This window comes from Sinocyclocheilus grahami, unplaced genomic scaffold (assembly GCF_001515645.1).
Source record: "Sinocyclocheilus grahami isolate Dianchi unplaced genomic scaffold, SAMN03320097.WGS_v1.1 scaffold1178.1, whole genome shotgun sequence".
NCBI classification, from domain to species: domain Eukaryota; kingdom Metazoa; phylum Chordata; class Actinopteri; order Cypriniformes; family Cyprinidae; genus Sinocyclocheilus; species Sinocyclocheilus grahami.
Window position 1 is genome coordinate 194,211 of NW_015506357.1, and position 12,764 is coordinate 206,974.

The following is a 12,764-nucleotide window of genomic DNA, read 5'->3' on the forward strand; positions in this document are numbered from 1 at the left end:
ACTGAAATTATGCCTTTTAAATTCGGATATAATTCGAATTTTGATAATATTTAAGTAGAAAATTTGAATTTAGTCTTTCAGTCATTTTGACAGCCCTATACTACTCTAACTATTTATGCAGTATGTATACTTTGTGCGGTATGCATGGAATTTCACACCTTTTTATAATCTTGAAGGTGTACATTTAATTTTAGTTATGTTTAGAATAGCATGCTAGATTACTCCTCTTACTATTTCTGCAGTATGGAGTAATACTGCGTGGAAAACTGCATCCCATAATGCAATGCACTCATCTTGACCCATAATGCAATGCACTCATCTGCACCTTTTAGGCTACATATTAACCAGAACAAGGGTGTAACCGTGTCTTGAAATATGACATGATTATAGTTCCTTAAACATAACATATATTCGAAAATCTATTCTATTTGGAAAGCCCCAGTATTTACTGTAGAATACTAGCGTATCTTACCGCAAAGCTAAAAAGCTAATTGCGCAAGTTGTGATTATACTTTCTGAGAAACTTGGGAATTTAAATAGTTGAAAGACTGAAATGGGAATTTGTTACATTCATCATCTTGTATATAGAATAAATATATTTTGACTGCCTCTCTATTAATTTTCATTCACATCCAGGAGGGGGAAGTGTATGCTATTGAGACGCTCGGCAGCACCGGTAAAGGAGTGGTGCATGATGACCTGGACTGCTCACATTACATGAAGAACTTTGATGTTGGACATGTGCCAATCAGGTAAGAGCCATTGATAATCAGCTGTTCATACGTTTAAATGAACGCATGGAGTGTTTTTTAGGTTTTATGAACAATATATTAATTTATTGCAGCAATTTCATAAGAATGGTTTTATTAAAAATTTACACGTTGTTTGCATTTACGCATTTTATATTTATGCATTTGGCACAATGCAGCTATTTACAGAAGAGCTTCAGCTTTATGAATGATGCATGCGAGAATTTCTTTAGGTTTGGCGAACCATTTATGGATCGAATCTGAGAATTTCTTAAGAATGATTTTCTTAAAAATGTACGCATTGTATGCATATACACATTTTACATTTATGCATTTAACACAGTGCAGTTTTGTTTACGAATGATTTATGCTTTACATGCAAGAATTGTTCACATATCCTAGAAACCTGTACACATTGAATGCGACAATTTCATAAGAATGGTTTAATTATTTGGCCATTTTATGCATTTAGCATGAGGCAGCTATTTACACAACAACTTTAGGTTTATTCATTATTCATTGATTTATTCATTATATGCAGGAATTGTTTGCAAAACCTAAAACATTTAAGCACTGAATGCGACAATTTCATAAGAATGTTTTTTATTAATAATTTACGCATTGTATGCATTTTACATTTAGCACAATGTAGCTATTTACACAACAGTGCTGCTAGGGTTACAAATGATTCATGCGTCATATGCAAGAATGTTTTTAGGTTTTGTAAAAAATGTTTGCATTAAATGCGATAATTTTTTATTTATTTATGCATTGCACATTAAAGGGGTCATATGATGCTATTTTAAAGATCATTATTTGGTGTAACAGAACATGTTGACATGCTTTAATGTTCAAAAAACACATTATTTTTCAAATACTGTACATTATTGTAGGTCCTCTATGCCCCGCCTCTCTCAAACACATTGTTTTCTACAAAGTACCTCCTTCCGACAAGCGCAGTCTGCTCTGATTGGCCAGCTGACCCAGTGCATTGTGATTGGCCGAACACCACAAGCACGAGTCGGAAATGTAACGTCCCTTAACATAATCGCTTCAGCTTTCAAAGTATATATCAAGACAGTTAATAATGTCGTTAGTTTTACCATCAGTTCAAGCCCGAAAGGGCAACAGAGTCGCGTGACAGACACAGTGATGAAGCAGTACACAAGCCGCGGTTAAGACAGCTGACGTGCTATGATTTCTGACAGGCAGTTCACTCTCCTGTGATGTGACCCTGTTCCCCTCACACACACACACACGACTGCGTTGCGCTAAACTCCGCATTTGAACAGTCAATAGCACTGTTATACTTATGTTAATACTTAAACTAATAACAAAACATACAGTGGCTGATTCAGAAGCGCCAGATTGTCATTGCAAAGTCGAAATTGACCCTTTTTTTTTAGAAATAGCCTTTGTGCACAGCCAGCCTCGTACTCTTCTAGGTTCAAAAAACTGTCGTCCATAAAATGCGTTGCACAAATTCGAACATCTGGGTTGTGCTGTTCTGTTGTAAATAAATCTTAACCAATGATTCCTAATTGCATCTACTTCCGGAAGGCCAAATAAAGTGCTTTTGCTTTCGCACTGAAACACACAGCGTCTCCCTGACATGGCTGCATCAACACTACTGCTGTTCCTGAAACCACACCTTTCTTTGCGTGCACATTTGGGCGGCATTATGCTAATATTTCCACATAGTGAGGTAGATATGTGGGGGCGTGTTAGAACGAGCCGTTTTAGGTAGGCGTGGTTGACTCTTAAATTTTATAAAGAATATCTCTTTGGATTTGAGACTTTAGTCTTTGCAACTTTACAGATCTTCTTTATGCACCAAGAGCTTGTAACACTCCAAAGAGAAAGGAAAACTTGAAATCGCATCATATGACCCCTTTAATTTTACTATAGTTTTAGGTTTTAAGAACAAATTTGCATAGAATGAGACCATTATATAATAATGGTTTATAAACAAATTACAAGAAAAAAAAATGTTCTGCTCATGTTTTATGAATGAAAACCATTGTTTTGAATTGTTAATCAAAAATATTAAGAGACATGAACTTGCTACAACATTCTTAAAGGAATAGTTGATTCGTCTAGTCGATAGACTGGATTAATAAATTGAAAGACATTTTTGCAATCTTTCTGTAATGAACTTCAGGCTGCCCAGGGCAAAGCACTTGCTAAACGTGGTGAACGAGAACTTCGGCACCCTGGCATTCTGTCGCCGCTGGCTCGACCGTTTGGGTGAAAGCAAGTACCTGATGACCCTGAAGAACCTATGTGACCTGGGCATCATCGACCCCTACCCCCCTCTCTGTGACGCCAAGGGCTCGTACACGGCTCAGTTTGAACACACCATCCTGCTCAGACCTACATGCAAGGAAGTCGTGAGCCGCGGAGACGACTACGGAGACGTACATATGCATAAACACTCACACTCCAGTCCCATGCAAAAACACACACATATACAGTAAAAATTAACTTCAATGATTTTAGCAAATGGCTGCAATATAACAAAGAGTGAAAATTTTAAGGGGGTCTGAATACTTTCATTTTTTTTATATATATTATATATATTTTTATATATATATATATATATATAGGCATTCTTAAAAGAATAAACTAGTTTAAAATCCAAACTGCTGTTAAGGAAATGCTGCTGTGACGGTTTAGCATTAAGTTAGGCATGAAACTACTATGCATGGGTACGAGCCAGTGCCCGAAGTAATGTTTTCGAAGTGAGCGAGATAGACTTCATACTCATTTGCACTCTGTGTAGTGAATGAGAGAATGTAGAGTATGGCTGCTTGGCTTTACACGTCACTGAAGGGCTTTCGCAAGAAAAACTAATTCATCAGGAAATGAATCCGTAATGCACACAGCTTGTACAGTTGTTTTGATATTTGTATAATATCAAATGACTGTCTCATCTAGTATTTTGACCTACCTGAATAAAAAAAAAAAGACTAAATAAATTGTACAATACTTCAAATTGTTTGCGGTCCATGACATGATTATTATTACTGAAATTAGCATTTAGTATGTTTATTGAGAGGGCAAACTTTAAAACTGAAAGCATTTTCAAATAGTAGCTTTGGCGTCACGAGGAAACTCTGTTCAAAGTAACTGTTTTACGATTTGAATTACTTAAATGTTATTTCTTCGTTGTTTGCAATTTATGTGAGAATTCATTTATTTATACATTGTATAAATGCACATTTGACATTTATGCATTTGGCATGATATAGCTATTTACACAGTAGTTTTAGATTTATTTATAATTTTTGCGTTGCATTTTACGCGAGAATGTTTTTAGACATTTTTTACGCATTCCTGTAATTACATTGGAATGGTTTTGTGAACCCTTTACGCATTTTATGGATTTCGTTCAAAGCATTTAAATTAGCTTTAGGTTTCTGAACCATTTGTGCATTGAATGAGACTACTACGTAAGAATGGTTTATTAATAATTTATGCATTGTACTTATTTTTACATTTGGCACAATGCAGCTATACAGTTAACAGTTTTACTCATTATATGCTGCAATTTACGCAAGAATGTTTTTAGGTTTTGTTAACATTTACACTTTAGTGCAATGCAGCAGTTTTAGGTTTTATGAATGATTTACACATTGAATGCAACAATTATGTAAGAATGGTTTACCAACGAGAAAGTCATTCTGCCAATGTTTTATAAATAAATCCCTTGTTTTCAGTTGTTCAAAAAAAATTATATCAAGGGACATACACATTTCATAAACTGAATTTCACCAAAGTTAAGAATCTTTAAAACCATAAAGAAAACAGCTGACAAGTTGTTTAGAAAAATGCAAAAATATTCTCCTTTTATTGAGGTAAATTTCTTTAGGAATTGAGGTAACAGTTTGCATAGTTTTACATCTATACCTCCTTGAAAGCGGAGGAGGAAAATGGATTTGAACAAGATGTGGAAGCATAAGATATCCAAGCAAGTGTGTGTGTGTGTGTGTGAGAGAGAGAGTTGCACAAACATCCAACAAAGTGAGAACAGTCTTTAACGCCACACACAGACAGGGGAGAATATACAGCATACATTCTTTTGCTGGTGAAAAAATCTTTTACATTTTCCTGTAAAATGGAAAAAACAAATCGTCTACCCAAATACCAGGTATAAAACTACATTCTGATCTGACTTGACAGGGCACTTGAAAAATCTGGTTGAAGATATTAAAACACTTGCGATATGAAGAGAGAAAAAAAACATCTGTTTCTTACGCCTTTCATACTGACGCTACAAAGATTTCAGGCTCGTTACACATTCACAACTCAACTTTGGTTTGTGGAAAACAATCGGGGATACATACAGACACTGACGAGAGTGGCATTAATGCTTCCCGACTTGGACCAACTTCACTCTCTTCGTACACGCGCACAAACGAATGCTACAATCACTGCCAAGAATGCCTCCTACCGAAATCTGTCAGTTGTAAAACTGTAAGGCATAAGTGTGCGTGACAAAAACATACACTCCACATTTGCTGTACACTAGAAAAAGGAGACACACGCTAACCATCTCAAAACTATGTTAACAGAATGTACAAAAACAGTCTCTGTGGTTGACGGGGTATTTAGAAGGGGTCAGAGGTCACTGGCTTTGCTTTTGTCCTGAGAGTTTCTCTGCGTGTAGAAGAGAATGTAGGCCTGGGCCTTACACACTTCCTCCACGGCGCACACACTCAGTTTGGAGTCGTTACAGTGCACCCAAAACCCTGAAAAGACAGAGGATAATGTGGTTTACGATAGCTACGTCATGCCCTCTTCTGGTATACTTACACAAATCCTGCAAAAGTACTGCGTTTACCTTTTTTTTCTTCTTCTAATAATGTATCTACTGCATTCAAAACCGATTGACAGACTAGGCCATTCAGAAGTGGCAGATGAGAAGTAGAATGTTTTACCTCCTTCTGTATTATAACAAAAGGCAGTGTAGTGGCCAGAGCCAAATCCCTTCCCATGATGCATGACGACAGCAGAGAGTTGGTAGAGGAAGTGTTGAGGGTGGGGTAAGTTACTGGAGTCTTTGCAGCAGTAGGGTTCCATGTTCAGCTCCTGCTCAAACTGAACGTGAACGCCAATCTTCTCCCTGTGGTTTCGCCCAGACCACCTAAACATACACATGTACGCATTAACATTCGGATGATAACAGCAAGCTCAAAGCTGGGAAAATCCAGCAATTCAAGGTCATGTAAACGTGTGGATACCTGAAGCGTTTGAGGTGCAGCCTGAGAACATGAGGCAGTTTGTGAACCATCAGCTGTTTTTGAGCTTCAGTCAAGACCACCTGCTTTGAACAGAATCCCCGTTGTTTGCCTTGAAGAGAGCCAAATGAGAACTTTAGTGCATCAAAGCATTTTTAACGTGTGGGATTAACTCCTCGGGAGGAGCTTTAGGGTGTCACACTAGCACTTTTGGTGCACACCCGGGTTCGACTGACGTCAGAGTTCGGTTCGTTTGGATGATGTGAACGATGTCTTCCGAACTCGGGTGCACACCCGTGAACCGTACCCGAGTCCGCTTAAAAAGGGTGGTCTGGGGTACGGTTCAAGTGAACTCCGGTACGGTTCGCTGCTGATGTGAATGCAATCATACCAAATCGCGGAAGTGAACCGCTATTAATGACGTATTATTTGATAAAAATGTGTTTTTGTGTGTGTTTCTCACTTTCCTGATGAGCGTGACTGACGCACTGCAAACAGAGCTGTAACGTTATATCTCATTTCTGTTCACCTTCAGCGTTCTTTAGACTAGAGCATTTGCAGTACATTCGTAAGACAGACGTAAGTGCCGTTACGTACCGAAGCTTTGTAAACAAAACGAACGGTTCAAAAACGTAAATATATAAAAGTGCAGAGAGCAATGTTATGCATTTGCCGCCTTCCCCTGCGCCATCGTTACTAAGCAACGGGGTAAACAGCTGCTGGCTTGATGACGCAAACGAACCGCGGTTCGGACCCAAATAAAATAATATGAACGCAGTCCAGCGGGGGCAGGGGGAGGGGGGAGCAATCGAACTCGGGTTCGAACCAGGTAAGCGAACCAAGTGTGAAAGCACCCTTAAAGTTTTGAGGTAAAACTTAAAAGTAAGGCGTGTTCTTCTGAATTTGTAGGACTATCTTTTAACCCAGTTTAATGTTTAGACAACTATAAGTCAACCATTAAAGTGTTAATATCCTGAAGGGTGTAAACACTGTGACGCTTTCAAAATATTGCTCTCTTTGTTTAAGGAGCTCGACAACAAATTTAGGCTCAGCCAATGATGTGAGTTTAGGTGTCATCTGTTTGACTGGCCAATCAAAAGACAGTCACTGGGTAGTAACTGTGCTTGGGGAAAAAAAAAAAAACATTTATTGATCACAACTCGTGCAGAAATAACACACTTCACCTTTGAGTGCCATGATATCCCCTACAAATTCCAGGCTGTTTACTATCCCATAGGTTTTCTAACAGTGATATTGCATGTTAGTGTGTTTCCAACTCACTGTTGCAGTGGTCGCAAGCATATATCGCTCCCTCCAAAGCCTCGGTTTCTGTAAACTTGGCCAGCATCTCTGTCAACCCACACGGAACCTGTGCAGCATCCTTACTGTTGCAGTGGTAACGTTCCGGGAATTCCAAAGAAAGATCCCAGAAGGGCTCTATTGTGTTTGAGCGATGATCGCATGCCAAACACCTCACCTAACAGAAAAAGAGAAAAGGATTTTTAGAAAAAAAACACTCTACTGAAGTATGTGAATGCAAATTAAATCAACCTTGCATATGCAGAAGCAAGTGAAATTTGTCAGAATGCAAGCACATGTGGCTTTCTCAGTGTTGGCACAAAGGCACTGTAGTACCCAATACAGCACCCCTTGTGGCAACACTGAGAATGCAACGTCCAGTGTGTGCATTGTGTTCAATCTGTAGTCAATTTTTTTGGCCCTGTCCCAAATGCCACCCTTATCCCTTGCTGTCCTTCATTATTTCACGTAGACTTTTGGGTAATCGTTGTTCATGTGCACTTTTGCCGAGCCTGCACTAACATGGGCTCCACAAAAGTGCACATCAATGGCCTATAGCAGCTTCAAAGGGGGGCACTTCTGAGCACCCTTCTGGAACCTAGAAATGTCAAATGGGACACCCTATGGCAGGGGTGTCCAATCCTGCTTCTGGAGGCCCCTGTCCTGAAGAATTTAGCTCCAACTCCAAATAAAACACTCAAACCCGAACTTTCAGGCAGGTGTATTGGAGCACGCTGGAGCTAATCTCTGCAGGCCTTTGGCCCTTCAGGAGCAGAAGTGGACACCCCTGCCCTACGGTCTTGTAGAATTCACAGGAAAACCGTTTGGGACAGGGCCTTTCAGGTGAACTATTGACAAGTCAGAACAACAGATTTAAGGTAACGCTGACATTTGAATGTAATCACCCCCTTGAGTATGGACGTTTGTTACCGCCACAACAGCGCAAGGATATTTGTTAAGTATGTACAACAAGACTGCACCCTTGTAATCCATTGGCCAAGTCTGTGTACTTTTCATAGTTTGTTGATTCCTTAATGTTTACATGTTAATCAGCTAATTTCATTGTGTGTGCATGCAAACTCATTACCTGACTGAGGAGCTGGCCATGAAAGATTGTGTTGACCACGCTGAGCACCTGTTTGATAAGCCGTCTCTGATTGGCCGGAACAGTGGCAGGTGTTAGCGTTCGGGTCCGTTCCAGCTCATGCTGTACTTTATCTAAGAGTTCGCAAAGAAATTCCTGCGCATCCTGCTGCGCATAACCCCGGAACGCCGGGATCAGCTGCCACACGGAGTGCAGCATTGCAAACGGGGATACCAGAACCCACTTGCCTGACCACATCACCTGGAACAGTGTGTGTAACTCGTGACAAAGCGAGATGTGTTTGGAGCTGGGCTCCTTGGGTTGTATGAGCTCCATGTTGCGTGAACGGGAGGCCCCTCCGCTGAGCCCTGACCCCTGGATGGAGCCTTTGGGCTGGGTCACACGCGGTGTAGAGAGTCCTAACTTGCGGCTGACCGCAGAGGCTAGCAGCTCCAGTGCTTGGTTCAGATCCAGCCTCAAAAAGCACTCCCGGAATACATGCAAGTGACTCAGAACCTGCAATATTGAGTTCATGTAGCAAGTATTGCCAAGGTTGCGCAAACCCGTGACTCCTGGAGTTACAGTGGGTCGCCGTTTGATAGGCGAATCACCTGTTTTAGGAGGTGGGGCCCGGGGCCTTTTGGCCTTGGGTTGTGAACGGGGCCTCTGTTGAGGCGTTCTCTCTCTAGGAGTTCGTGGAGTAGGGGTGGAGACGCGAGCAGGAGCAGACCTACGCCTCACAGGTTTGATGCTTTTGGCTGACTTTGCCGTGGCATCCGCAGAAGCTGCCTTTAGGCTCTGCCGACGAATGCGATGGCTCTTCCTTGGAGGTGCGCTTTCCAGCTCCTCCTTGAGCTGCCGTTTGAGTTGCCACCTTCTTTCCCGTGCCTCCCGCTTCCTCTCCTCCTCTTCCTCCTGTTGCCGCTCCTCCTCCAACTGCTTCCTCCCCCTTTCCGTTTGTGCAAACCACAAGCGGAATACACGGCCAATTAGGGCACGGCGGCGATGCCACAGTGCCGTGAACATGCGGTCCTCGTCGCGCAACTGCAGCTCCTGCGTGCTAGGCGACAATTGGTCTCCTGCAGCGGACGACGAGCGCAAAGTGCGGCCACTGCGCGTAGTGACTTCATAGCATTGGCTCTTAATGGCACTTAGCGTGCTACGCAGCAGCTTCAAGTCACCCGTCGCATTATCATTCAGCACGTAGTCATCGCATAAGTAGCAGTATACATACAATTCATTCACCTCCAGGGCCAAAGGGTGGTGCTGGTCCTACGAAAGAATAAACTTCAGAACGAATACAACATCGAAGAAATAGTTTTATAAAATCTGACAATAGGGTAGATCTTTTTTTTTATATAGATATTCACGTTTATATCTAAAGGTGAAGTGTGTAATTTCAAGATCAACTACCTCATCATCATTTAAACATACCTTAAAGTGCTGAAGCGCATGTTCTTCTATATAGCGTCCACACGCTACATGCGAACAGCTGAGACATGCCCACACCGACTCGGTGGTGTTGCAGTCCATACAGTGCCATTTCTGCGGGTTCAGGATCGAGTGGTCCTGCGAGAGCCTTAAGCGATCCACGTGCTTACACCTGTCCATCACAGTCAGTCACTGCCGTCTTCACATCACCATGGTGACGACAGCCAGCAGTGAAACCAGCTCCTCCCAAGGCATGATGGTTAATCTGCAGAAAAACAAAAAAATGGATCAGATGGGAATGTGTGCTTTTTTGCAGACGCATGCTTCATTCGTGACATTAATTCTAGTCATCTAGTCATGTTCAAAAGTATGACAGTAAAGACGCTTACATCGTTTAAAATTTCTAATAACTGCTGTTTGTTTGAACTTTCTATTAATCAAAGAACACTAAAAATGTACTGTGGTTTCCACATGCAAATCGGCATATTAGAATAATTTCTGAAGGATCATGTGACACTGAGGACTGGAGTAATGATGCTGAAAATTCAGCTTTGCATCACAGGAATAAATGACATTTTTAGAAAACGGTTCTTTTAAATTGTGATAATATTTCACACTATTGTTTTTATCAAATAAATGCAGCATTGGTGAGCATAAGAGACTTGTCTTAATTCAAAAACCTTACCACAAACTTTTGAACGGTACTGTATGCGCCATTGTTTAGTGTCTTCAATGTTTTGTGAAATAGCAATCCCCTATCAATTGAACCCTGATATACACACAGTGTACATGAGGATATATAAATAAGACAGCAGTTTAACAGAGCCATCATAAAACTATTGCACAAGAACACGGTTGAGCCAATACTATAGGAGGAAGAATCTATTCCCGCCAACTCACACTCACACACAGACACAACAAGAATGATCACATAAAAAATAACAACCTCTGTACTTCTCCAACACAGTAATACCACGGTAGGGTGAAGTACACCATGATACTGAGTGATTACTGTATTCAGGTACTTCAAAGCAATTCAAAGAGTTTAAATGGTATGTCCAATATATATATACACACACACACATACATGCACAGTATTACACACAGACACAAAGGTAGTATCAAAAGTAATACCATGACACTACCATGTTACGTAACCAAACGAAATGATCATAGTCTGTATATACACATAGCAACTCTGAATTATCACATTCAAATAACATGGTATTTATTCGTCACTCCAAATATATGTACCACAGTATTTACATGGCATGCCAGGCATGTACCATAGTGCTGTGTCTACAAAACACGACAGTATCATGGTGCTTTAAAGAATACCTGCAATTTAAATCTAAACCAAGGCATCAATTTCAAGCCTGTAAACATCAGCACGTAATTAGCTTAGCATGTAAACAACCCGGCTTAAGCACATGTATGTCCTTTATTTGGCTCCACAGACGCCTGGTTATCTGTGTCACTACCAAAATAACAACCCTCTTTCTCTGGGCCCCACGTGTGTTTAACAGAAACAAACTAGCAGTCACCCTAGAAATACAGCTTGGTTATCATTAACCTTGTTTAGAAAGTTAAATGCGCGTACAGAACATCGCTATTGTAAATGGCTTTGTACAAGTTGTTAATGCACAGACATGGGTTGTCTTTATCGCTAATGGTTTTACTCGAATTCAAGTCTGGGATTGTAATTAACCGAGGATGGACAAGCATATTGATCTCATTCAACTAGTTAAAAACTATCAGTTTGACTTTGAAGGGGTTTAGGCGCGCGAATGGTGAATGATGCTAGGTGCTAACTACCTCCTTCGCCTAACGTTACCTAGTTTCAAAGAGCTAACCAGGTTAGCAGCTGAGCCCAGAGCGGCTCAGCTAGTTTAGTGTCTCTAATCAGCCTGTTATGAAGAGGAAAGTTAACCAGCACACGGGATGCTAGTGCGCTAATGCTAAAATCACACAGAAGTGAGGCTGAGGCGCTGGGAGATTGAAATACACTGGTCGAGATTGATTTCCGCCGCTAGCGTGAACGCGATAAGATGGGAGCTGTTTGAAATCAGTGATATTCCACTCACCTGGTGTTTCGCCAAGCGCTGGTTACTTCTGTGGCACAACAGCGAGCGCCATCTTGTCTGCGCTACACTTGTCGCGTGGAGTGTCCCTCCGTGACGTCACGCCCGAGCGAGGGGACACGCGAGTCGCTTTAACGCAATCTCTTAAAATAAAAAGAGAGTTCAGAAACCATAAGTGAATGCTGTGAACCAGTTCAAACCGTGTCAGCGGTGTCTAATGTTTAGTCGGAGTCACCGCAACACTTTCACCATCTCAAATCTCACTCGCGTGGAAACGAAAGTGCAGTAAAAACTAAAAATTCCACGTAATATGTAAAAAACAAATCATCTATCTACTTGATTTTTTTTTTTGTAAGAAGAACTTCCTTCTATTCCGCATAATTATGTAAAAGAGTAGCTGATGAATGCATTCCGCAATGTAAATACTGCTAGTCATGTGAGTTATTCATTCGTTTAAACATTAAAATGTAATATATGATTATTAAATTAAATACGATTGAAATCTTCGTTCATATTCTTCGACTTGGTGGGCGTTATCATATTATTTTTCCACTTTCCTCGTAAATTAGAACTGCGTGAGTACACACGGGAGGCGTAATGGAAGTACTTTACTTACTTTACTTTTACTTTTAGTCATTTAGCAGACGCTTTTATCCAAAGCGACTTACAAATAAGGAAAAGTAATTAAAACTGAAAGCTAAAAGCTTTTAAGAAAATAAAAGGAATTAAATCAAAATTACAAATGCATACAACAACATTTCAAAACTAAAACATTTAAATGAAACCAAAAAAATAAAGCTAAAAACAATTCAAACATACACATATAAGAAAAAGTAATTAAAACTGAAAGCTAAAAGCTTTTAAGAAAATAAAAGAAATT

The 12,764-nt window shown here is 40.5% G+C and overlaps 1 protein-coding gene and 1 pseudogene across 1 annotated transcript; one reads left to right on the forward strand and one right to left on the reverse strand.

Moving 5' to 3' along the window:
• Positions 1–4,953, forward strand: part of LOC107567660 (methionine aminopeptidase 2-like) — a 6,103-nt pseudogene extending 1,150 nt beyond the window's left edge.
• On the reverse strand, positions 4,599–11,976 carry LOC107567668 (ubiquitin carboxyl-terminal hydrolase 44-like). Its single transcript, XM_016253378.1, has 7 exons — positions 11,888–11,976; positions 9,807–10,068; positions 8,376–9,644; positions 7,271–7,466; positions 5,993–6,101; positions 5,690–5,895; positions 4,599–5,500 (listed from the first exon to the last, which is right to left on the reverse strand). The coding sequence occupies exons 2-7, from the start codon at positions 9,981–9,983 to the stop codon at positions 5,370–5,372; spliced, it is 2,088 nt and encodes a 695-aa protein (XP_016108864.1). The 5' UTR covers positions 9,984–10,068; positions 11,888–11,976; the 3' UTR covers positions 4,599–5,369.
• Positions 11,977–12,764: the final 788 nt, after the last annotated feature.

Coding starts and splice junctions, on each gene's coding strand:
- LOC107567668 (XM_016253378.1), bottom strand. CDS start 9,983: ATGGACAGGTGTAAGCACGTGGATCGCTTAAGGCTCTCGCAGGACCAC. Junction 9,645..9,806: donor ATGCGCTTCAGCACTTTAAG/GTATGTTTAAAT, acceptor ATTCTTTCGTAG/GACCAGCACCACCCTTTGGC. Junction 5,896..5,992: donor CTGCACCTCAAACGCTTCAG/GTATCCACACGT, acceptor GTGTATGTTTAG/GTGGTCTGGGCGAAACCACA.